This window comes from Hoplias malabaricus, chromosome 1, assembly GCF_029633855.1.
Source record: "Hoplias malabaricus isolate fHopMal1 chromosome 1, fHopMal1.hap1, whole genome shotgun sequence".
In the NCBI taxonomy this organism is placed as follows: Eukaryota; Metazoa; Chordata; class Actinopteri; order Characiformes; family Erythrinidae; genus Hoplias; species Hoplias malabaricus.
The window spans coordinates 30311294-30338604 of NC_089800.1; the positions used below are offsets into that span (position 1 = coordinate 30311294).

The 27311-nt window shown below is 38.4% G+C and overlaps 1 protein-coding gene across 2 annotated transcripts; it reads right to left on the bottom strand.

Moving 5' to 3' along the window:
* Positions 1-154: 154 nt before the first annotated feature.
* On the bottom strand, positions 155-27311 carry LOC136702606 (GTPase IMAP family member 8-like). 2 transcript variants are annotated; one of them, XM_066677738.1, is made up of 16 exons: positions 27256-27284; positions 26437-26520; positions 23679-24359; positions 16943-17704; positions 16440-16598; positions 13189-13308; positions 13025-13096; positions 12432-12548; positions 10089-10763; positions 6269-7030; positions 6104-6175; positions 5536-5664; positions 3487-3606; positions 3320-3397; positions 1754-1870; positions 155-1145 (listed from the first exon to the last, which is right to left on the bottom strand). In XM_066677738.1, the coding sequence occupies exons 3-16, from the start codon at positions 23743-23745 to the stop codon at positions 1024-1026; spliced, it is 3372 nt and encodes a 1123-aa protein (XP_066533835.1). In that variant the 5' UTR covers positions 23746-24359; positions 26437-26520; positions 27256-27284; the 3' UTR covers positions 155-1023. The 2 variants fall into 2 exon arrangements, with proteins under 2 accessions (XP_066533835.1, XP_066533843.1); XM_066677746.1 differs by lacking the exon at positions 26437-26520 and having other exon boundaries at positions 27256-27311.

Genomic DNA, 27311 nt, shown 5'->3' on the forward strand with positions numbered 1-27311 from the left:
GAAAATTATCTTTGTAATTGCCTCTGGTTTCAAAAAGTCTTATATTTTTTGATACAGCTTTTAAGAATTTTATTATGTACATTGTGTGTTTTTCTTCCACACTCTTTCAGCCCTACAACATGTTCATTAAAGTTGTTCAGTTTTCCATGTCATTTTCCTAATGAGATCCATTTTCCTGTGCTGATCACATCTTTACATTAAATATTTACATTAGAGGAGCTCATACATAATGAGTTTAATATTTCCATGATCCATAGTTAAGCAGCTTTATACTGACATGAAGAACACAAAACTAATACAGAACTAAAAAGAAAGAAACTCTTCATATGTTTGATTTATAAAAACACATTATACAAGTTTACATGAGTTTTATTTTCTCATAAATGAGAGACAGGATTAAGATGTGGATTAAGAAGTTGCACACATTTTGTTTCCGCATAATTTTTTTTAAACAAAACTCAAATGCTTTGACCAGGCCATTTCCGTGTCCTAAACACGTCAAATTAGAATGAATATACTTTGGACTTTAGTCTACGGATCATTTTCAAAGGCCAGAGTCAATTCCAATCTGTCCACAAAGACAGTCGCATTGACAGATCGGATATGGATCAGACCGTAATACCATATATGAAAGAGGCCCAAATATGATTTTAAGTCAGATTCAATGCTCAACTGCCACTGAGAAATGAGAGGTGACGGGAAATATGGGAAGAATCTCTTGTTGCCAAAATGATCCACTTACCTCCACAGCAACGGGCATTCTCAGACAAATCAGACAGTAACAACTACAGCATTTTTAGTAAATCTTATCAATAATTGAAATAAATCAGCTTTAAAAGATAAAAACAATTTGCTTCAGAGTTTGCAAACCATATACATATAAATCAACCTTAGTATATAAAACTATTCAGGAGGTTGAGAAAAAGGAATAAATTATAGAAAGCCCAAGTACTACAGTGCTGATCACGTTTGATTATTGCAGCAGTGGCTCATTGATCTCATCATGAAACCCTAAAGAGTATGTCATGTGTCTGACACACTGTCGCCTGAAACTGAAGCATATGCTTCAGAGCACCTCTCAAACCACTGGGACACTTTCTGTCTGGACAGCTCTTTCTCATCTTCAGACGGTTCTGATTGAGCCTCTGTGGAAACAGAACAAATAAATAAGTGCAAAAGTCAAAGTTACAACAGAACTGCTGATTATTAATCCATTTTTATAACCTGTCATTTATAACAATGCTCACATGTATAATGCTGAATGCAAGACTTTCAATCATAATAATTATAATCTATGTGCAGATTGTTGAGACTGTTCAGCTGCTACTGAGAAATGAGAGGTAACAGGGGAGAGGTGGGAAGAATCTCCTGTTGCCAAAATGATCCACTTACCTCCACAGCAACGGCTATTCTCAGACAAATCAGACAGTAACAACTACAGCATTTTTAATATATATAAATATTATACAAATAAAATTTAAATGAATCAGCTTTTAACAATTTAAAAACAATTTGCTTCAGGGTTTGTAAACCATATACATATAAATCAACCTTATTAAAGAAAAAAGGAGGTTGTGAAAAAAGGGTTAAATGATAGAAAGCCCAAGTACTACAGTGCTCAATTATTCAAATTTGCAAAACATTCAATCATGATCTTAAAATCATTATTATTATTATTATTATTATTATTATTATTATTAGAAGTAGTAGTAGTAGTAGTAGTAGTATAAACTATTATTGGTCTGCAACTCACCACATCTGAACTCATTCATCATTTCCAGGAGTCTTCCCATTAATGCCTCTTCTCGTCTGGTCAACTCCAGATGAAGCATCTTTTTCATATGGTCTTTCAGTTGCAGGGTGTTTTGATCTACGTTATATAACAGTTTAGAATACAACACAATCCTTTGATGATTTAACAAATAAAATTAGATAACAAATTGATACAAACCAATTTCCAGAAAAGTTGGACATTGACAAAAGCTCAAAGAAGAATAAAAATCACCTATATTAATCGCGTCCGGGAAATAGTCTGCATTTAACCCATCCAGCGAACACACTAGGGGCAGTAAGCATACATGTGCACACAATAGCAGTCTGCCAACCACTTGAACACTCAGGGATCAGTCTGGGCTCAAGGGCACTTCAGCCCTGGAAGAATTCTTTTCCCAGGCGGTCCTGGGAACTGAAATGGGAAGTGATACTCCAGTCTCAAGCTTGCTTTTCTACCCTTAAGGCCACAGCTGCCAGAAAAGAAATCCAGTGCTGTTACTGACCAAGCTGATTGTATTTTGTAAAAACAGACATATTTAATATTTGACACTCGCTCCAAAAAATTTGAGACAGAAGTGAAGTCACCATGTTACATAGTTTTGGGAGCCAGACCACACCCCAATTACCTCTCCACCACTCCATTTATACCCTTTTACGCTCACTCCATCAACATTGCCCCCACCACCACCCTGTCGCCTCCCTTCTTCTCTTTGACTAATTAAGCCCTGTGCATGCATCCAAGAAATCTAGCCCAAACCTTCTGAGTTTGCTCCCTCTCTGACGTTTCTCTGGGCATGGTTTATGCTAAGTGCTGAGGAAAGTAAAATAATAGAAGTTTATAGAATATTCAAATATCATAGTTTTTACCCACTCTATCCACTATAAGCAGAAGAATATAAAAGGCATTAAAGCAGTGTACACCAAAGGCTCAGTCTATGCAGCCAAAAAGAGGTGCTGAGAGAACTGTCAAACAGTTCATAAACAACATTTCTCAGCACTTCCATCCACTTTCTCAGTTTTTCCATTCCTTCCTGTGGAAAGTTCTGAAATTTCAGATAAATCGTAGTCTATTTCAGGTAAGGCCTAACACCACTGTCAAATGTGCCATCATGCTATTATATTAAATATAGCCACAAGGACTTGAGACTCTAGAAACCTATTGTCACACAACACAGTCCTCCACAGACAGTAGACCAGATGAAGTCTTGTATAAAGTGAGAACAGGCAAATCTTCCACTTGCAAAACTGCAACAATTAATATCGTCAGTTTCTAAATACTTAATCAATGTCACTAAAAAGAATGGAAATATAACATAGATGGAAACATGGCTCTGTCACAGCTTTTTTGGAGCATGCTTCAGGCATCAAATTTAAAATATGTTTATATTTTCAAAACATAAATCGAGTTGCTCAGTGACAACATTGGAAATCTGAAAAATACCTTGAAGAGAATTAATGCATCGTAGGTTCCTGTATTACTACATTTTATAATATGTCCAATTCTCTGGAAATGGGGTACAATGTAGAAGTGAACTGATTTACTCACTGCGGGTATGTGACTCTGTTTGAGACACTTCCTCATGACAGAGATCCTCTGTCAAAGTCTTTGAACTCATCTCACTTACTGCAAAGTATATGTCATGATGTTTCTATTGTAACACTAAATAATTTAACATGTGACTAACAGATAATTATGTGGGTAATAAAACTCACATCCAGGAGGGAACTCCATACTTCTATCTGTCCTTCTGGGGAATTCTGCTATCGCCTCTGAAACTCTGTTTAGAAACTGATTTTGTTTTCGTTTTAATTCTTCACCAAGTACCTGGGACTCTGTGAAACAGAAACAAAGAAGCATATATAAAAAGCTATAAACATAAATATATAAATGGCTATTTAATTTGTATGCATGTGTGTGTGTGCGTGTGTGTGTATCTCAAAGTAAATATCTTACATTTTATGCCACTAAATTATGAAAATCTGCATTTCATTTTGGTTTATATGAGAATAAATCCTTAATGTGTCTGAACAAATCTCCCTGTTCCGCACAGCTCTCCAAGTGACACACAGCGGCACCGTTGCTAGGAGATGAATGGACACAGTCGCTGTGTGAAAGCAACTGAAATTTTTCTCTCCCTAAATCCATTTATACCAAAGGTTGACTTTTTTATCAACAGTTGTGTGAATTTGAGACTGTAAGTAATCTCTTTCACTTCTTAGAACCGTTATGAATTAACAAAACTGATTTGTACTATTTAGCATTTGTTGTATTTGAGTCATCAGTAACTACTATTCATTCATATAAACTGTTTACAGATCTGTAGATGTCAAAAATCACTCACTAAAGGTGATTGTCAGTTGGAGATTTATTACACCCAATACATGAAGTGAGGTCAAAACAAGAAGGAATATTCCAAAACCCAAAAATCAGTACAGAGAGATAAATAAGTCCAAAAGACAAAAACAAGCATCAGACTAGAAGTCAGGAAAACAAAACTGCAGCCTGTTTAAGAAACAGGTGATTCAGAATTGCAGAAATAGCTCAAACTCTACTCTGCAACTATGTAGACAAACCAGAGAGCTTAAAGGATCACTATGTAATAATACTACCTTAAAATTACAGCTTCAAAATCATTGTGATTTTCCACTGACCTGTAATAGGGAGAATAGAGACACTATCCTTGCTACTCTCAGCTCAGCACTGCGGAAACTGCACTATGTATATTTTGGAGGAGGGTAGGAAACCAATCCTTCCCTCCCTCTCCCTACCAATTTCAGTACAGTGCTGTAAAAGTTAATTGCACTTTGGGGGAGCCCCAGGAGCAGAAAAAAATATATAAATCTTACCTAGTGTTCCTAAATGATTAAAAAATTATGTTCTGGTGCAAAGAACACACTAAAGGCCAATTTATGCTTTTGTGTTGATTCAATGCAGAGCCTATGCCGTAACCTGCACAAGTGTCCTCTGCCACTGTGAAAGGTTATACTTGTGCGTTGGCATCTGCGTCTCTCTGTAATTACACCGCTAAACCACTAGGGCTGAATTTCAAACATCTTCTTCCTCCCTATGTAGAACACAATGTATTCGTTTTGTGGTACTAGTTTTACGAATCTTTAAAGTGCACTATTTGGGGAGTGAAGTGTAGAGGATTTAATATTTCTGGACTTCTTGACGTGAGACCATGTTCATCTGACTACAGACCAATCACAGTCATTGTGGTCTGTGTAGATGCGGAGAGTTACATTTCTGGAGAGGTGCTCCTCAGGCTGCGCTGCCAACGACATAGGTTCAACACAGAAGCATAAACTGGGCTTAATACTCAGGAGACAGCGACCTCTGTTGGTTTGAAGGGGCAGCATCTGGGTGTTTGTTATAGTTGTTATAATATCATTCATTGTATTTCATCTTTGGCCATTTCTGCTGTGTTCATCAGTGTCACAGTAATTCATGTCATTCTGTTAAAAGACTGGGGAACCAAGAGTGACACTACAGTCTTTTCACCTATAACGTGTTAAGCATGAGTCTTGTTACAAAAATGATAATAGGACATTAGAGTCATAATACATCATGGTATTTTTCCTTTTGATAATTATGTACATTTAAAGGTAAATACTTTTGTACTTTTACTCAAGTAGAGATCTACAACGAGGATTTTTACTTTTACTGAAGTAATATTTTGCCTTGAGTATCTGTACTTTAACTCAATTTCTGTACTTTGTCGACCACTGGAAAATAGATAGAGTGAATAATTGGTTTCTCACCACATTTGAGCTCGTTAAACTTTTCCTGGAATCTTCTCATTACCGCTTCTTCTCGTCTGCTCCACTCATGATTAAGCATCTCAGTAATTGGACCTTTCAGTTGCAGGGTACACTGCCCTTTTTGATGACCTGGTCATGAAACAGAAGAATACTGAAATATACTACAAGAAGAATCCATGGGTTGCAGGTGATGTCATTGTGTATAGTAGGTGCCATATTACACACAATTCAACTAAAACCTGTGACATTTATCTGCCTCAAGTGAATTTTCCTCCTCATTATGCAACGTTGTGGGATCCCTTACGCCCTGACGCAAAGAGGCTTTTGTGTTTTTGAGTGTTGAGAGACACTCTTCAGCACAGGGGACAGGAGCTGTGTATGGGATACACTTAGCTCTCTTTCGTATCAGTTTACATTACAAATCAGATAATCAGAACCCAATATGGTGCTAATGCCAAAAACATCATGTGACTTCACCCCATAGATACAACACAATTTTGGAAATCTTTTTAACAATTGAATTCTCCAGATTAGATCACAATTAATTACAATATTCAGACAAACTCACTGCAGATTTGCAACTCTGTTTGAGACAATTCATCGCCATGGTCATCCTGAGTCTTTGAACTCAGCTCACTTACTGCAAAAACATGTCATAGTATTTCAATTGTAATACTACAGAATTTAACAAGAAAGAATTCATTGATCGATGTGGGTGTAATAAAATACTCACCGTCAGGGAGGAAATCCACATCTGCCTTTCTGGGGAATTCAGCAATCAATTTTAAAATTCTGTTATGAAACTCTTTGTCCTTTCTTCGCCATTCAATATCAACTAATCTGACAATGTCCTGTAAATCACTCTCAGCCTCGTTGGTGTCTTCTTGTGTGTCCATGTCTTGCCCTGCCTGAACATCACTGACTGTCTCAGTATTCAGATGAAATGAACTGTTTCTAACCATCATCTCACTGATCTTCTGGAGCAGCTCTGTAACCTGAACACGGTTCTCTCTGTCTTCATTGTTGAAAACGTGATATCTGTTCCCACATTTCTCAATCACCCACTGAAGAGCTTCTCCTTCACTCTCAATGTGCTCCTCTATGCTCATATCTTCAAGCATGTCACCACAGGTGAAAAGTACAATGGTGTGTCTCCACACTTGTTCTCCAAGAAGTCTCATATTCTCTTCAGTTACCTTTCTCTGCTCCTCTTTAAATGAGGTGTCTGCAGGAATCACTAGGAGTAAGCAGGTTACGGCCTCACCCACACTCTTCAGTATCTCAGAATGTATCCATTTTGGAGTGTACTGAGAGGGAAAGTACTTAAACCAACTGGGTGTGTCCAGCACAGTAACTGGTCTCCCGTCCACCTCCCCGTGTGCTGTTACACATTTAAGAGTAGACTGACCAGGAGCAAATGCCTTTCTGTTCAGGATGACATTCCCAGCCAAACTCTTCCCAGCAATCACCCAACCCAGCAACGTGATCCTTAGCTCTGAGAGAAAAATAGGTACAACATTAGAATTCATCCTTATGATCAGTGGCACCCTTGATCAAGACCATAATTAAAATATCCTGTCTTACACTGCAAATGTAAATTTATGATTTTAAAAAATTACAAGACGATGCCAGGCCAGCCAGGAGTTATACAAACACTGGTGGTCAGTAGGAATGGAATATTTTACAGAAATAAGACTTTTTTCGTAGGTATTATCTTTTTCCTGAATGTAAGAAAATTAAGTAAATAATAAAAAAAGCAAAATTGAATATCAAAAATAAGCTTCTGTTGTTCTCAGAACACTAGGCTGGCCACCCCAGAAGCAAGGCCTCAGCATCAGTGAATGTGCTTTTTAGATATTTTGGGAATGGGAACAGAAAATTTAAAAATTTTGGAAGTGCATAAAAATATCTCAAAATACAGGGTGGGCCATTTATATGGATACACCTTAATAAAATGGGAATGGTTGGTAATATTAACTTCCTGTTTGTGGCCCAATAGTATATGGGAGGGGGGGGGGGACTTTTCAAGATGGGTGGTGACCATGGTGGCCATTTTGAAGCCGGCCATTTTGGATCCAACTTTTGTTTTTTCAATAGGAAGTGGGTCATGTGACACATCAAACTTAATAGGAATTTCACAAGAAAAACAATGGTGTGCTTACATTGGTTTTAACCAAGCTTTAATCTTTCATGTGTTACTTACAAGTTTCTGACCACTTATAAAATGTGTTCAAAGTGCTACCCATTGTGTTTGATTGTCAATGCTACCCTCTTCTCCCACTCTTCACACACTGATAGCAACACCGCAGGAGAAATGCTAGCACAGGCTTCCAGTATCCTTAGTTTCAGGTGCTGCACATCTCGTATCTTCACAGCATAGACAATTGCCTTCAGATTACCCCAAAGACAAAAGTCTAAGGAGGTCAGATCAGGAGACCTTGGGGCCATTCAACTGGCCCACGACGACCAATCCACTTTCCAGGAAACTGTTCATCTAGGAATGCCTGGACCTGACACCCATAATGTGGTGGTGCACCGTCTTGCTGGAAAAACTCAGGGAATGTGCCAGCTTCAGTGCATAAAGAGGAAAACACATCATCATGTAGCAATTTTGCATATCCAGTGGCCTTGAGGTTTCCATTGATGAAGATGGCCCCACTATATTTCTACCCCTTATACCACACCATACCATCAAGAGTGCAGCACCTGAAACTACGTATACTGGAAGCCTGTGCTAGCATTTCTCCTGTGGTGTTGCTATCAGTGTGAAGAGTGAGAGAAGAGGGTTGCATTGACAATCCAACACAATGGGCAGCACTTTGAACACATTTTAAAAGTGGTCAGAAATTTGTAAATACCTCATGAAAGAATAAAGTTTTCTTGTGAAATTCCCAATAAGTTTTATGTGTCACATGACACTCTTCCCATTGAAAAAACAAAAGTTGAATCCAAAATGGCTGACTTCAAAATGGCCACCATGGTCACCATCTTGAAAAGTTTCCCCCCTTCCATATACTAATGTGCCACAAACAGGAAGTTAATATCACGAACCATTGCCATTTTAGTAAGGTGTATCCATATAAATGGCCCACCCTGTATTTTACTGAAAGGGTCACAGTGGCCCAGCAGGTAGTGTCGTAGTCACACAACTCCAGTGACATGCACCTGCATTTCTTACTGGTTCAAGTCCCGCTCCGAGTGACTATCTGTAAGAAGTTTGGTGTGTTCTCCCCGTGTCCGCGTGGGTTTCCTCCAGGTGCTCCCACAGTCCAAAAACACACGTTGGTAGGTGGATTGGCGACTCAAAAGTGTCCGTAGGTGTGAATGTGTGTGTGTGTCTCTGTGTTGCCCTGTGAAGGACTGGCGCCCCCTCCAGGGTGTATTCCCGCCTTGCACCCAATGATTCCAGGTAGGCTCTGGAACCCCTGCGACCCTGAATTGGATAAGCGGTTACAGATAATGAATGAATGAATCTCTCATAGAGAATTTTTAGATGCTGAGAGATTTTGAGAATTTTTCTCTAAATATTCTCACTTTATTCTCAAAATATTCTTACTTTATTTCATTAAAAATTCTGACTTTATTCTAGAAATATTCAGACTTAATTCTTGGATGTTTCTGACTTCCAAGTGAGCAGTCCAGTGTCAGTTTTATTCCAGGTGACTGTTCTGACATTGTAACTGCATTTTCAGGATAAAGTTTTGTAACTGTGATTTTTATTTTTATGTCAGAATATTGACGGTTGAGAAAAGCTGTGCTAGACTTCAGATGAAATTTAGAAATAAATATAAGTATAATATAAGTTACTGGGAACTACAAATTATAAAACATGTAGACTGATAAAGATACAATACTGTATCTGAATATGGCCATGCCAATAAAGCTTAGTGAATTTACAGATATGGACCCATTTTTACTGAACTACACATACAGAAGTAGTGTCTCTTGTTGGGCTCCCAGACATCTTGGCAGGGAGTGTAGAGGTTCCTTATGGTGTCCTGCTATAAACCATCCCATGCAGCTTGAATATTCTCATGTAGATCCTACAGATTTTGCAGTACTGACTTGACCTGTCATGATTGCCATTTTTTGTGGTGATATATTGTCCCAGAAATAATTGCTATAAACTATATTATTGTCATTTGAATACCATTTCATGTCACTGATAAAATGATAATATAACAGCATAATAGTGCATCTACAAAACCACAAACAATACAATTTTGGCAAAAAAATGTAGTTACTTAGATTATTCAGACTTAGGAATCTCCGGTTTCCTCCCACAGTCCAAAAACACACGTTGGTAGGTGGATTGGCGACTCAAAAGTGTCCGTAGGTGTGAGTGAATGTGTGTGTGTGTCTGTGTTGCCCTGTGAAGGACTGGCGCCCCCTTCAGGGTGTATTCCCGCCTTGCGCTCAATGACTCCAGGTAGTCAAGAAGCGTTACAGATAATGAATGAATGAAAGGATTATTTTTTTATGTTGCGTGTATTTATCTTATTAGCACATATTTAGTATAAGTGCTAATGATTATTGAGCTGTATGTAACTTACCCTCTTTGTTTAGATTCCTTTGCTGTAGTTTTAAAACTCTGGACTCTGCTTTGGCCTTCACAGTCATCTTCCACTCAACAGCCACCTCCAGTTTTTCTGCCTCAATTTGGAAGTAAGACCCATCATTTCTATGTACTATGCCCTCAATCTTTTCCAGCAGCTTCATTACCTGAGATGTATCAAAGTCTGCATTGTCAAACACATGATATCTGTTCCCACATCTTTCTATCACCCACTGGAGAGGTTCACCCTCTGTTTCAATGTGTTCTTCTATAGTTCTGTCCCTCAGAGCATAGCTTCTAGTGAACACGATAAGAGCATGTGTCCAGATCTGATCACCCAGAAGTCCAAGGTGATCCTCTACAGCTTTCCTGTGTTTCTCTGTGAATGGAAGATCAATCTCAATGACCACTAGGACAGCGTGGGGACCTGGATCACACAAATAAACTCCTCGAACTAGCTCCTGTTTCAGAAAGTCTGGTGTGTCACTCAGGGGAAAGTGCTTCCACCAGCCTGGAGTGTCAACCAACGTCAGGTCTCTTCCACAAACATTATCCCATACTTTCTTACACTGAGCAGTTCTCTTCTTATTTGGAAACAACTCTTTTCCAAACACAGCATTGATCAGTGTAGTCTTCCCAGAAAACTTCCCCCCGAATACCACAACTCTCAGGTCTACAAAAAACAGAACAAATAACGGATGTTAGGGAGGATAAACAGAATAATCAAGAACATTACAAAAACATGTGAAAACTAATTTGAGGACCTGGAGCCTACAAATCCAGTGTTACATAAGATCACCAGTTACTAGTAGATAAGTTGTATAATATGTACCCTTTGTGAGTGTCAGTCAGATTTCTTTTCCTGCAGTAGTAGGCAATTCTTAGCCATGTTAAGTGGCAATAGGTATTAGATTCTGCCTAGATTCTGATCAAGCTCAGATTATCAACCCTGCTCTGAGTTTATTAACCCTGCTCTTGTGTTGGTAGATTATTTCTTTGTTGTAACAATGTTTCTTGGCAATAAATCTTATACAATTGGAAAGCCTGTTCATTTCCCTTTTAAATGGTGCCACATTTGTAAGGAACATGCATTTGTGGCATTATCAGCAGAACTGAGTATGTGGGTTGTGCCCATGAAAAATTTGCCAAATCCTCTCTGCCAATAGCAAACAGCTTATTCTGCCATTGATTCGTTTGGTACCGTGTTTCCCCGAAAGTAAGACAGTGTCTTACATTCTTTTTACCCCCGAAAGTCCCACTATGTCTTACTTTCGGGGTATGTCTTATATTGGTAAAAAATGTCGATTTTTGTTTTAACCATAAAATTAACATTTATTAACAACCTGAACAGTATGGTATTCACCATAAAACAGTTTTATAAAAGCAAGTGCCAAGAATGTCTTGTTACAACCGTATCATGACGGTATTTCCATGTATAACATGTAAAACAATGAAAAACGGTAAGAACGAACAGTTTGAATATGTTATACTGGAAGATAAAACAATTTATTCCAACCACCGGAGCGGGAATCGAACCCACAACCTCCAGGTCCCTGGAGCTGTGTGGCTGCGACACTACCTGCTGCTATCAAGTTTGAATTACGTGATATAGGATTTTACCCATATTTTCCACTTATCAGAGTGACTGTTTTGTTTTTTTCAGAGCATTTCTCAAAGTCCTTGCCCTGTTGTTATAGCTAAATGTTTGCTTTAATTTTTAGTAAATTCTTTTAAAAGTTATATCATAAAAGAGCAAACTGCTTTCAAGTTGTATGAGTTAACATATATTTTATTGAAAAATGTGGATAATACCCATGCAATTTTAGTTTTAAATTCATTCATTCATTGTCTCTATTCCTTATCTAGTTAAAGGTCACGGTCGGTCTGAAGCCTCCCTGGAATCACTGGGTTCAAGGCAGGAACACACCCTGGAGGAGGCATTCCTTCATTCCTCTCTCTTTTAACCCAAACTCAGAGCCAAACTCGCAGCTGTGGTGGGCAAATGGGCTTGTGCCCCCCTCCACCCATTTTCAGAGTGTGACATCAGTAGTCAGTGAGCTCCCAGAGCGCCTCCTCCCTGTGGCTCTTTAAAATGCAGAAAAAAATTACTTTTGTCCTTGTTCTTAAAGACACAGAACAGAAATTTCACACACCAAACAAACGTCATAAATACTGCCCTCATTTTGAGATACCGTCCATCTATTTTTAAATATTGCAGTATACACTATTAGGTTATACCCCCAATCTCTTATTGTACAAATATGGGACAATTCCGTATTTTACAGGAAATTTGTTAACCCAAAGATATGTCTTTAATATGAAGTTATGACATTCTGCTCACCATATCTGAGCTCACTCAATATTTCCATGAATCTTGCCATTAATGCCTCTTCTCGTCTGGTCCACTCTCGATCAAGCATCTCTTTAATTTGATCTTTCGGTTGCAGGGTACCTCTATCTGTATAATAAAAAAGTTCAAAATACAATTCTGAAAACCTTTGGAATATCCAAAATAATTACATTTAACAGACAAAATGGGTTGACAATTTGATACATACCCATTTCCAAAAAGATCTAATTAAAGAAACAAACTAAAAAAAAACAAAAAATCTGTTGTGCATTAGTTCTCTTAAGCCTTTATTTAGCCTCAAAATTTTTAATTTTCATAAAACTAGTTAATTGTATTTTACAAATCTAAAGAATAAAACATCTAAACATCTAAAACATCTAAACATATAAACCACTCCACTGTAAGCAGAAAAAATAAAATATATAAAAGGGGATCCACTTAAGGCTTAAACTCTGCAGCAGACAGAGGATATGGATAGAAGTGTCAACACATCCCAATTTTTTTTTATTTAAATTTATAAAATGTCCCAACTCTTTCCGGTAAATGTGACTTGTACAACTTAGAGAAAAAAATTATTTACTCACTGAGGGACTTTGAATCACTTTGAGACACTTTCTCATCACTTTGGTCCTTTGTCGTTAAACTTGTCCCACTTACTGCAAAGATCATGTTGTGTTATTTTTATTGTAATGCTCCAAAATGAACAAATTACAAATACAAATAATGTAGGTACAATAAAGTAACTCACACTCAGGAGTGAAAGGCATACTTCTATCTGCCCTTCTGGGGAAATCAGATATCATTTCGGAAACTCTCTTTAGTAGCTCCTTGTCCCTTTTTATGATTTCTTCATCAAATACATGGGCCTCTGTAATAACAAAGACGTAAATATACAAAGAAAACCACTGTCTGCTTATTCAGTCTTTACAGAAGTAGAATTATTCCATCCAATTGAAAATTAGGTTTATTACCAAATTAACACCCTTCCTTGGATCACCACCTTAACATAGTATAGGGGTTTGCGTGCCTGTGTGAGCCAAGGAGCTATGTTGTCGGGGGCAATAGCCCCTGGTAGGGTCTCCCAAGGCAAATTAGTCCTAGGTGATGGGCCAGACAAAAAGTGATCCGCAAAGACCAAGATGAAGAGATTAAAAACAGGCACACAGCTTCCCTTGCCCAGAGTAGGGTTACCGGGTCCTCACCCTGGAGCCAGGCCTGGGGGAGGGGCTCCTTGGCGAGTGCCTGGTGACCGGCTTTCACTCATGGGGTCCGGCCAGGCTCAGCCCGAAGGAGCAACATGGGTCCACTCTCCCATGGGCCCACCAACTGTGGGAGATGTAGTAATCCGGGTCTGGTGCATTGTGGATCAGGTGGCAGCTGAGGTCGGGGGCCCTGGCGTTCTGATCCTTGGTTACTGAAACTGGCTCTTGAAACATGAAAGGTAACCTCTCTGGTGGGAAAAGAGCCTGAGCTGGTGCGCAAGGTTGAGAGGTACCGGCTAGATATAGTTGGGCACAACTCGACACACAGTATGGGCTCTGGAAACAATCTTCTTGAGAGGGGCTGGATGCTCTTTTACTCTGGAGTTGCCCAGGTTGAGAGGCGTAAGGCAGGAGTGGGCTTACTCATAGCCCCCCGGCTTAGCGCCTGTATGTTGGGGTTTACCCCAGTGAATGAGAGGGAAATTCCCCTGCACCTTCGGGTTGGGGAAAGGGCTCTGATGGTTGTTTGTGCTTATGCACCAAACAGCAGTTTAGAGTACCAGGCCTTCTTGGGGACCCTAGAGTGGGTGCTGGAGAGTACTCATTCTGGGGACTCCATTGTTCTGCTGGGGGACTTCAACACTCACATGGGTAATGACAGTGAAACCTGGAGGAGTGGGAATCCCCGCACTCGGTGGTGGATGCCCCGGGTGAGGGAGGCTGTCAAGCTGAAGAAAGAGTCCTATCGAGCCTGGTTGGCTCGGGGGACTCCAGAGGCAGCTGACATCTACAGAGGAGCCAGGCAGCTCGCGATTTCGGCTGTCACTGAGGCAAAAACTCTGGTTTGGGACGAGTTCGGTGAGGACATGGAAAACGACTTTCGGTCGGCTCCAAGAAGTTTCTGGCAAACCATCAGGCGACTCAGGAAGGGAAAGCGGTTTTCCACCAACACTGTATATGGTGGGGGTGGGGAGTTGTTGACCTTGACTGGGGACGTCATTAGGCGGTGGAAGGAATACTTCGAGGATCTTCTCAATCCCACCAGCACATCTTCCACAGTCTATAACTGGGGCTGAGGTGGCCGAGTTGGTAGGAAAACTCCTTGGCAGTAGACTGGAGTGGTGGTTCCCCTTTTTAAGAAGGGTGATCGGAGGGTGTGTTCCAACTATAAGGGGATCACACTCCTCAGCTCTCAGCTCCTCCTGACTCTTCAATGCCAAGTTTCTAACACATTTTTCACATTTTTCAAGAGTGTGAAGCGGTAGGGATGAGGATCAGCACCTCCAAGTCCGAGTCCATGGTACTCAGTCGGAAAAGGGTGGAGTGCTCTCTCCAAGTTGGAAGTGAGATCCTGCCTCAAGTGGAGGAGTTTAAATACTCGGGGTCTTGTTAACAAATGAGGGAAAGATGAAGCGGGAGATTGACAGATGGATTGGTGCAGCATCAGAAGTAATGCGGGGTCTGTACCGGTCCGTTGTGGTGAAGAGAGAGCTGAGCAGAAAAGCTCTCCATTTACCATTCAATCTACGTCCCAACCCTCACCTATGGTCACAAGCTTTGGGTAGTGACCGAAAGAACGAGATTGTGGGTACAAGCGGCTGGAATGAGTTTTCTCCGTAGGGTGTCTAAACTCTCCCTTAGAGACAGGGTTAGGAGCTCGGACATCCAGGAGAGACTCGGAGTGGAGCCGCTGCTCCTCCATGTTCAGACGAGCCAGTTGAGGTGGTTCGGGCATCTGGTCAGGATGCCTCCTGGATGCCTTCCTGGTGAGGTGTTCCGGGCATGTCCAATGGTGAGGAGGCCCCGGGGCAGACCAAGAACGCGCTGGAGAGACTACATGTCTCGACTGGCCTGGGAACGCCTCAGTATACCCCTGGAGGAGCTGGAAGCAGTGGCTGGGCAGAGGGAGGTCTGGGTTTCTTTACTCGGACTGCTTCAACCGCTGAACTAGCTCAACATGATACAACAACCAATTCACAAGTTTTTTTTTCTCAAGATTCAAAATAAAGTGACACTTTCATTGCAGTTATAAAATTATTCACCCCCTTCAATGTCTTGTTGGACCTTGAGCTATGCTTAGGATCATTGTCCTATTGGAAGGTACAATGATGTCCAAACTTCAGCTTCATCAGGGAAGGCATCATATATTCTCAGTTTCCTGATACTTTTTTTTTTAATCCATCTTGATTTCCACACATCTCCAGAGGAAGCAAGTCATCTCTAGAACAACAGCAAGCTACCGCCATGTTTCAATATATGGAGGGTGTTCTTTTCACGAAGCTTAGTTCTACAAATCACTCATTTATTTGGTTGTGAGGCAAATTGTGAGCCAAATTGGAGCCAACATTTCTCATGCTTTTGGGTCAGTAGGTGCACACAGGTGCACAAGATGTGCAGTAGTGCACATCTTGGAGTCTAGGCATGGAGAACTTGAGTTTATATGTGTCTTACTGTACAAACGGAATCCTTAATGCCTGTTACCAAAAAATCATGCTGCAGGTTTTTTGCAGTTGCTCAAATGGTATTGACTACTTGCTTTCTTAGAAATCTGGTGGAAACCGTCAGTGATAACATCCTTTTTCTATCCAGTGTAAAGTTTTTCTTTAATTATGAACATGTAAACTATGCTCACAAATGTATATCTTGGAACATTCATTGCCTTTGCTACCTTTTGTATCCTTCTCTTTGTTTGTCATTCACTTTTACAGCACTGTCCTTAAATAAAAGGTAGTGGGATGTTCCCTACCCTACTCAAATTTATAGTGCAGTCTCTGTAGTGCTAAAATAAAAATATTACCTTGTGTTCCTTTATATTTCTGTTGCTGAGCACATCTGACCTTGCTCAGCACTTCCTGGAATCTTCTCATTACAGCCTCTTCTCGTCTTCTCCACTCTTGATTAAGTGTCTCAGCAATTTGTTCTTTCAGTTGCAGAGTTCTTTTCTCATTTTCATTACCTGGTCCAAAATGTACATATAGCAACAGAAGAATATTTACATATTCTTGCAGCACAATTTTACAATATCGTATAAAATTGTAGAATACAACACAATTCTTGAATGTTTCTGACAATCTTTCTGTCCAAATTAGATAATTATTAATTACAATATAGAAATAAAGTAATTTACAAAATTTCAGTTCTGTTTGGAGAATTTCTTCATCGGCTTGTTTCTGCATCTTAGAACAACTTGTCACACTTGCTGCCAATATATGACATGATATTTCTACTGTTACATTTCAATTTAACAAATTAACTATATCTAGTAGGTAATGTACTATTAAAAAAAATGAAAAAACTCACAATCTGAAGGGAAATCCATATCTGTATTTCTGGGGAATGTGGTTATTGTCTCTGAAATTCTATTAAGAAACTCTTTGTCCCTTCTACGCCATTCTTCATCCACTAATCTGACAGTATCCAGTAAATCACTCTCAGCCTCGCTGGTGTCTTCTTGTGTGTCCATTTCTGGCTCTTCATGAATTTCACAGACTGTCTCAGTATTCAGATGAAATAAACTATTTCTAGTCACCATCTCATCAATCTTCTGGAGCAGCTCTGTAACCTGAACACGGTTCTCTCTGTCTTCATTGTTGAAGATGTGATATCTGTTCCCACATTTCTCAATTACCCACTGGAGAGCTTCTCCTTCACTCTCAATGTGCTCCTCTATGGTCATATCTTCAAGCATGTCACCACAAGTGAAAAGTACAATGGTGTGTCTCCACACTTGTTCTCCAAGAAGTCTCATATTCTCTTCAGTTACCTTTCTCTGCTCCTCTTTAAATGAGGTGTCTGCAGGAATCACTAGGAGTAAGCAGGTTACGGCCTCACCCACACTCTTCAGTATCTCAGACTTTATCCATTCTGGAGTGTACTGAGAGGGAAAGTACTTAAACCAGCTGGGGGTGTCCAGCACAGTAACTGGTCTCCCGTCCACCTCACCATGGTCACTTACACATTGCAGAGTACTTTGATCAGCAACAAATGCTTTTCTATTTAGGATGACATTCCCAGCCAAACTCTTCCCAGCAATCACCCAACCCAGCAACGTGATACTTAGCCCTGAGGGACAAACAGGTACAATATTAAGAATCTTCTTCATAATCAGTGGTACCCTTGATCAAGATAAAATAGCTCATAAACAATGTCTTGGAATTTCAAAAGCTCATTCTTACAAAATATAAACTCCCCAAAATGTAGATGAATGTAAATGAAAACAGAATGCAATGATTTGCACCATCTAATAGACTCATATTTTCCTCACAGTAGAGCACAGCACATAGAACATAATGTCAGATGTTGAAAGTGAGATTATTTAACCAAAGGTAGTCTCTTAGAAGGAAAGATGGACTGAGGCTGACCAATCTGTGAGAAAAAAAAATTTTAAAACCACATCTGCTTCCATCCAGACTATGTCTCTTTTAGGGAAGGCCTGGCATGTTTCAGCAAGAGTGCTGAACCACACACTGGATCCATCACAACAGCATGACTTTGCAGTCTGGGTGCTGAACTGGCCACCTGCAGTCCACACCTTTCAGTGAAAATGAAGTGGGGATGCTAAACAGTGTTAGACATGGCCCTGTTATTTTTTTTAGAAGCCTTGATGTCATCTATTTCAATATGATTTTTCATGAAATCTCATTTTCATTATATGTGGTCTATGTTCTATATTTACATACTGCACAGCATCTCAAGTTTTTTGGAATAGGGGATGTAAACCACTTAACTGAAATAAATTTTGCGTACAGCAACAAATATTTTTTTACAGAATTTAAATTCAGCTCAAATGAGTAGACAAACCACATGCCGAAGTTCAGAAAACAGGTAAATGAAGTCATATGCAAGAAGCTAGAATACAGGCAGAGAAATTCCAGGGAAGTTCTTTGAAAAACAGGAGCAAAACATTTGAAACACTAGTGAAAAAAACCTTGTGTGCAAAATCTCTATCCAAAATTGTTGTGAAGGCAGCACCAAATTCTGTGCAGAATTAATGTAATTGTTTGCCAACCATCAAGAAGGGATGAACATGATTGGTTAGCACAAATTACAAATTAGCTGGAGATGTTTAAATACTGCTTCATAAACCTGTAAAGATCTGGTTGCTGTTCAGGGACTTGTCTTCAATTCTGACATGTAAACACAGTATTAACAAAAAAAATGCCTCCAGGAGTAAACAGGGACAGACGGTGGCAACTGCTGCAGCAATATTATACTAGGGTGACCCCTTGAATGACAACTGGGGAAACTGGAAGAACACAATCTGAGACAGTCCAAAGCATGAGGTGCAGGGTGATTAGTGGACACAGTGTAAGTCCTTCCTCACAAGGTGATATCCAACTCCACAAGGTATTGAAGAACTCCTATCCTCCTTTTGGAAACCAGCAAACTACAGGCAGCGTAGAGCAGAGTGTCTTCAGTTTTGATCAGGAATAATAGTTTGTGAATGAGCATCTACTCTACATGTTTCAGCAAAGAGTCATGATTTTTATTTCACATTCCTTTACTTTGTATATATCCTTTATACTGATTAAAAAAAATCTATTCTTGCATAACTTGTTTAATGCATTCAAATTCCACTGAGTTAGAAATCAATATAGTCACACCCCTTCTACAACCATTTTGAAAAGAACAATAGAATATATCAGTATAGCCAAACCGCCCAAGCTTCTCACCTTACTTTCCAGATAAATGTATTTCTTGTAAGTATATAATCTGTGATTTATCATTCTTTAATTTGCACATCATTTCCGTCATTTAATTGGATTATTCAGACAATTAACATCCAGTGACAGTATTTTAATATTATTCTCTATTATACCTGATTATGGGATTGTTTAGTAGTTCAAACTCAAATGTGTAATTAACACTGGACCCTCAATTGAACATGGAACTTTGTGACTTCCAAAGTAAAGGGTGACATTTGCCATTCTCTGTTTTCCCTGTTGGTGGGTGGAGGGTAGAATGCCTCATAACTATAGGGGCCCTCCCTAGTAATGAAAAAATTCTCACTTCTAGAAATGTCCACTTACATGGGCGATTTCCTGAATTGGTTTTGAGAACTTGAATTCCATCATAAGTTTTTCTAAATGTATGTCCCAAAGACAACATTCTGGAAGAGCAAATCACTCCAAAAGGAAAATAGGGTGAATAAATAAATAACCTTAATATTGTCTTCAATTTAAAAATAATTCTCTTCTAAAGAAGAGAATTCTAAATCCTCTTCTAAATCCCTTTAAAGCCAAACGTATCAAATATGATACATGATCTTTGGGGCTAGCTCTTTCATCTTCTAATGAAAAGAAATATCAAAACAGCATTCCATCCTTTTTGGGCAAGTGTTTTGAGTTCATTAATGAACTGTGAATGATGTGGAGGCATTTCCATGCATTTACCCACTCATTACTTAATTGTTGCTATCATCATGAAAACACATGAGAAAATCTCAGGGTCTCAGGGTTTGCTAAACTGTAGCAATGTTACTTGTAGTAAAACTAAGCTTTTTTGTTCCATTTCACAGATATTGTGTATTCTACCTGTCAAATGCTCATTAATTATAATAAATATTCAGAAAATTATATGTTTTTACAGTTGAGCAACACTCAACAGGTGAGTGTGGGAGGTCTGTTGACCTCATACCATAAGCCAAGGTTCAGACAGTAGTTCCTATAAATATGGAAACACGGTTGTGCAGATCAACAAAAAAGATCCTTTGTGGTTTTGGTGTTTTTATTACCACCAGTATATGAAATGTAAAAAGGTCAGAATGAAGAACAGCATGTTCATTAGTCAAGGACCTCTGGAGCAGTGTTTCCCATCGGCTCAATTTTGTGTTTTCCTGAGAAGTTCTGAAGAACAGAGACAGTCACTTGATACTGATTGTTTAACTGAAATTAATCAAATTTAAGAAAAAATTGTAAAGTCTAAAGAACAGTTTTGAATGATGCAGTGAACTAAATTAAAGACCAATTAAAGAAAAAATATATTGTTAAATGCCTAAATATGATTCATTCAAAATTTTTAGTTAAAGGGCCACATAATGTGTGATATTCAAAAAATGTTTTATTGTATTATTATTTAATGTGTCAGGCTTTAAATGGTTAACTCTTAATCCATTTCTGACATAGCAAGTCTCTTCTGAACTCTGAGATGTTTTCTTGTGCGCTGAGCTGCTCTGATCTGGAGGCCTGGAATCAGATCCCCTTCTCCTTTAAAACTGCTATAATTGGCCTTTATGACTTACGCTTCTCCATGATGTCTGTTGCATAGTCATTATTAAAGTAAAGTCGGTTGACATCAGTTTCAACAATCTGCTGCCAGGTTTTCCTTAGAACCAACTATTAAACATGAAACTGCAGGAAGTTCACTATTATTGATCTCGGAGATGAGGCTTTGGAATCAGTGCTCTGTGTGCCCTCTGAATTTGGAGCTCAACCTCATCAGGCAGATCAATATGGTTTTTGATTAACTCACTTAGCAATTCAGTGATCAACTTTCATTCTCTTCCTTCTGGAACTCCATAAATTCATAGGTTATTTCTTCTAGAGTGGCTCTCCAAGCCAACTATCTTATTCAGCATCTCCTTGTTCTTTCTAAGCACTGTTAGCAGAGTCTTTCATTCAGAATCTTTCATTTCCAGCCAGGCTGATTCCAGGTCTAATATCCGCATTTCCCACAAAGATCGCATCCGCAATCTTTACATTTTGATTCTCTCAAAACTTCCTCTTTACACAAAAGGAGGTCTTCTTTAACTTCTTTAGTTTTGTTACTTCAATTTTGAATTCACTTAAATCCCACCTTATATCCCATTTAATGTCTTTTAGCTCTTCATGAAGCTGCTTTTGAGCAGTGTAACTTGGATGTCACTAGCCTCTGCATTAAATCTTCCCCATGTTCAACTTTTTCGAAGGAAGTAGAATCAAAAGGTGGCCATGCAGAAGCTAGAATCTAGAGAAGTGAAAGATTTCCTGGCAAAAGCTGTGGGCAATGGAGTCAAGTCGTATTAAGTTTTTGCTGAGAACAACTTACAGCATCCTTCCAACTCTACAAAATCTTGGACAGTAGGTAGGTGAAGACCCTTGTTGTAGATTATGTACAGGGGTTGAAACATTATGGTGTAACAGAACCAAATAAAGAAGAGTGGCCAACAATGAATTTAAGCAACATTAATTCAAATGCTTAACTTTACATGGATATTACATTTTCTTATGACCCATTAGAACTAAAAATGGATGTTTGGCTCCTTTAAACCAATGATATCATTCCTCAATGTCGAATTTAACAGCTAATGGTTCCTGAAACTCTATGCTGCAATTACTCTCTGTGGTTTTGAGTTTGCAAGGGGAAAAAGGGACAGGATGTAACTTAGTTTTTCCAAACTTAGGAGTTCCAAAACATTTGCAATAATATTGCCCAGACTCTAACTGAAGAAGTTTCAGGGGTTTTAGAAATAGTGGCAGAAGTACAGGCAGTTTTCAATCTATTAAAATCTTGGTCAACATGCTCATTTTAAAGAATAAATTAAGCATTTAGATAGTAAAACTGGTGTGGAGGCTGATATACTGCTAAAACTTCTAATAAACCTAGGGTAGAAATTGGCAAAGCCTAGTAACCTCTATGTATTTGACTGAGTCAGATCTAGGCCCGTTTACTACTGCCTCCACTGTGTTATTCATAAAAATAGCCCCTGGAATAATATAACCAAAAGTGAGAAGTGATTTATGTGAGTCAGTAGAATAAATCAAGAGATGGGTAATGATGAAGTAACCCAGCATATCTCTTTTGTTAAATAAAGCATGAAAAACTGAGGGGGTGTTAGAGAGGCCAAATGGCATTACAGTTTACTTACTGTGCTCCTTTCATTGCACTCTCTTGTGCATTTCTACACATGGCTAGAGACTCTCATCATTTTTCTTAACAAAGAAAAATCTTGATGCAACTGGATGCAACCTTTGGTGGGTGCTGAACACTCCATAATACTTCAATAATGAACACTTCTAAAAATATATCCAAATATAGTTCAGGAATCTTAACGATATTGTCATTATTAAGGATTTCTACAGATGTTTACAGTGTTGCAACCTTTGGGGTATTCTAAACAGCTTTTTAAACCAAAAAAATATCATACACAAAAAGCGAGAGTACATCTGAGAAATGCTTGGAATGCTCTATGAAAAACAAGCTCCCAAAATCTCCCAAAGACAAATACAAACACTCTGGTTAAATACATGAAAACACAGGTGTATGGCATCAGTATTCTGGTGAAGAAGACCAGAGAGCCAGATACTTGGACTCCAGATTAGGTTTCCCTGAAGCATTCTAGGAAATGTAGTTTGCAGAGTTGATTGGAGCTGACAGAGCACTGGCAGGTCCAGGAAGCCTGACCTACCCCTATAAGTTCTTATGAACAATATAGCATGTTCCCATACGTATGTCCCAAATGTTGATAAAGTTGTATCTGGTACACCAAAGACACTCTGTTGTTCTTGAGGACCATTTAATGCAGGGGTTAGCATGTGTAAAGACACAGTACACAGCCCTTGTGAACCAAGTTCTGACAGCAAGGAAAACAACTTATTAGGTTAGAAAAAAATCTGAGCTCAGTGGAATTTAATTCTTTTGGTTCTCAGCACTCAGCAAGAAGAGAAATAGATGTTTTGCCATGGTTATGCATCATGTAAGTCATTTTTAGTAAACATTGTTGCTTCATTGTGGCATGACAGAGATACATCCACTTCTGGAGCATCGCCATGCTACTCAGTAGGTATGGAAGTTGCTAAAGAAGCTGGTTCTGTCTTTAGAACCATGGATTCATCTGCCCAGATCTGAGACCTCAACATCCGTTAACGTGTATTAGAAATCTTGGAAATGAAAAGCACATTGGAATAGATGATTTCTGTTTTTTTTCCTGATGCTGAAATAAAAATTCTGTATTTAAATATTTGATTTTTCTTTCAGTGCAGGTCTGATATTTATGATTATGTTGAAATCACAATCTTTACTAAAAGTGCTAATGTTCATGAATCTTAATGTGACTTACCCTCTTTGTTTACATTTGTTCTTTGTTGCTGTAGTTTTAAAACTCTGGACTCTGCTTCTGTTGTCATGGTCTTCTTCCACTCAGCAACCGCCTCCAGTTTTTCTGCCTCAATTTGGAAGTAAGAACCATAATTTTTGTGTACTATGCCCTCAATCTTCTCCAGTAGCTGTGTGACCTGAGATGTATCAAACTCTGCTGTGTCAAACACATGATATCTGTTCCCACATCTTTCTATCACCCACTGGAGAGGTTCACCCTCTGTTTCAATGTGCTCTTCTATAGTTCTGTCCCCCAAAGCATAGCTTCTAGTGAACACCACAAGAGCATGTGTCCAGATCTGATCACCCAGAAGTCCAAGGTGATCCTCTACAGCTTTCCTGTGTTTCTCTGTGAATGGAATATCAATCTCAATGACCACTAGGACAGCGTGGGGCCCTGGATCACACAAATAAACTCCTCGAACGAGCTCCTGTTTCAGAAAGTGTGGAGTGTCACTCAGGGGAAAGTGCTTCCACCAGCCTGGAGTGTCAACCAACGTCAGGTCTCTTCCACAAACATTATCCTGTACTTTCTTACACTGAGCAGTCCTCTTCTTATTTGGAAGTGACTCATTTCCAAACACAGCATTGATCAGTGAGGTCTTCCCAGAAAACTTCCCCCCGAACACCACAACTCTCAGCTCTACAAAAAAGAGAACAAATGATGAATGTTTAATGGGATACACAGATAAAAGTTTTGTAGCATTTACAAAATATAATGGTTTATTAATGGGGTCACATAATGAAAATCACATGTTCAGTGCATGTTCACTTTAAAGAGAGGACCTGGAGCCCACCTATGCACTGTCAGCCTGCAATTAAACTTGATGAGATTGATTACAATTTTATGTATGTTGTTTGGTAGCATTTGCAGTTTACATAGTGAGTTCCACAGGGGACAAATCAATACATTTTCTCTTTGATTTTCATAGCATGGTTGTATTTTAACACACTGCAAACTCTAATGTTCAAGCTAATTAACTGGATTGAGTAATTCTAACTTAAAATATATTGAAAATTTGCACTCAGTTTAACAATTAAATTTTCAACAATTTGTTTTTTTCTATTCTATTTCTATTCAATTTCTATTGAAACTAATTAAACTGGGCTTCAATTTCTCACTTTTCAATCTGGGCAAAAATTAGCAAAGGCAGGGGCAAGGATATAATACCCAAAATATTAGGAAGCTATAAACTGATTCCTGTGTAGATAAGGCAGCAAAATGCTGTCTTAATAATGATGTGGAATAGCATTTGATTAACATTGATGAAAGAACATTAACATTAACTACAGAAAGCACTGCTAAGGGTGGCATATATCTTATTTTACTATTCAGTGCAACAGTATGCAGTTTGGTATGGAGTAACGCCTGGACACATAAGAACATTACGTGTCCAGTCGTAAAGTATGCACTTGTTCATGTACTGAGACAATTTTTTTTCCGTGTACAGGCGGCATGTTTTTACATCTACAGAGGTATTTTTTTATGGGTGCAGACTTAATTGTACAATATCTTGGCCTTTTCACTAAAGTTGCAACATTCTGCCAGTAAATGGCAATATTTACTTACACATTGAATAAAGTTGCAAAGTGAACGTGAATGTTTTATTAACCTGTTGCTTTATCTCATTATAATCTGTAGGATATTTTCTGTAGTCTGATTACCTTAGGTTTGATTGTTATGATAAATATAGTATGATGTAAATATACATTTATAGTATTAAACACCATTAGGATATTCATTTGAAGAATCAATAAATTTAATAAAAAAATAATTCAATTCAAAATATAAAACAAAACTAAAGCAAAATCAGTATGAAGACACATGTATTAAATGTAATGCTAATAAATCTGTAAACACTCTAAAAATGATCCAGACCGGTAATTGTTATTTCGGTCAATAACAAGCAGCCATAATAATTTAGACATGAATTTTTTCCTGTACCATGGTCAGAAGAAGCATAAATATCTGGTTCTCACGCTGCCATGGTCATGTGTGTATTACAGTGCCTGTATGCGCATATAATCTATTCCACAGCTATAGCAGCAATTACTGAAAACAATAATAATAATAATAATAATAATAATAAAAATAATAAATAATTAATATTATTATTATTGTTATTATTATTATTGTTGTTGTTGTTGTTGTTGTTATTGTTATTATATATGTATTGCCATATTCAAGATACAACCATAACATTAGAACAGATCATGTTAAGTCTAATAACTCTCAATAACTAAATGGTAAACAACCAGCATTCTGGGCCAGCATTTAATGAGGAAAATCGTGAATAATATTACACATCTGAGTGAGAAGAAAATATGTGAAGCGTTAGGTTATCAAATCAAATTCATTTTTATAATGCTTTTTGAAACTGATATTGTCACAAAGCAGCTTCACAGAAATCCAGTAAAGATAAAAGTTTTAAAACGAGACATAAATCCCCAAGTTGAGCAAATCAGGGGCAACAGTGGCAGGAAAAAATCTTGGGAGGAGCTAAAGCTCACAAGGGGGGACCTCCTCATTTGGTCAGACCACCTACAAATTATTGACAATCACATAAGTATGCTGTTATTATTATGTGTACTGATACAATCATAGTAGTAATAATAGATCATGAAACCAGTGATGATGGTGATAATACATAATTATTGCAGTGACCATTGTGAGTTTTTCTTTCCTTAACGGAAGGGTACCAACAATTTTATCCACGTACATAAAACGAAAATCCGCTTTTATGGCTCTGTACTCAGATTCACATCCGGAACTGGCCAGCCTTGTGCAGTCCGCAAATACTCTTCTGAAATTCAAAAGAAAATTTCGAAGAGCCATTTTGTTGAACAAGTAAACAGTAGTACATCATTGTCACATGAGCCTTTTAGTTAAGAGTACAGTGGGTATGAAGTGTGTGCTCTCATGTGCAAATAGCTTAGTGCTACGTTTACATGTGTCAGTACTTAGTAGGCAATAAATTGTATGTGTCTCATGAACATAGGAAGCCAAACGTTGCGCATTGTCAGCATTTGTCATGGTCCCTTATTCAAATGCATTCATATTATAGTTCACTGATAGGCTATAAGGTGTGAAGAAGCGTAATATTTTTTATAAGTCCAGGCGTTAGAATTAAGACGATTTTGGCCCTAAATGCATGCCATAGTGATCTGCCAGTCAGATGGAATGTGTATGGCAAGCCGGTTTAGCACTGCATCGCTTTCTTCTGACTATCTCTAATTAAATACTGGATATCTACAACAGAGATTTGACTAGTAACAATTATATTTTGACTAGTCACAATCACAATTTAAAATATCTGTATGTACAATCTGACTAGCAAGAACAAATATTTAATTTGACAAATCAAAAAGACATATTCAGATATCGGATAGTCATTGTTTGTAATCATTTCATTCATTTTAACAGTTTTTTAGCTTATTTTTTATTTACATCGTAATATCACCAATTGATGCTCCATCAATGAGAAATGGTCATAAGTTTATTTACATGTCAGGGACTGGAAAAAACAGGAAAAGCTTACCAACGCTGAAGTTGGCTTTTATTCGCCAGCTTCTTATTCAGATTTTCTGTTCCACC

What these genes read in the sequence shown, in the direction of transcription:
- LOC136702606 (XM_066677746.1), bottom strand. Translation starts at nt 23,745, where the DNA reads ATGACAACAGAAGCAGAGTCCAGAGTTTTAAAACTACAGCAACAAAGA. An exon ending in AACAAATGTAAACAAAGAGG is followed by an intron (nt 17,705 to 23,678) that starts GTAAGTCACATT and finishes TTTGTCCCTCAG; the next exon opens with GGCTAAGTATCACGTTGCTG. An exon ending in AAGTGATTCAAAGTCCCTCA is followed by an intron (nt 12,549 to 13,024) that starts GTGAGTAAATAA and finishes TTTATTATACAG; the next exon opens with ATAGAGGTACCCTGCAACCG.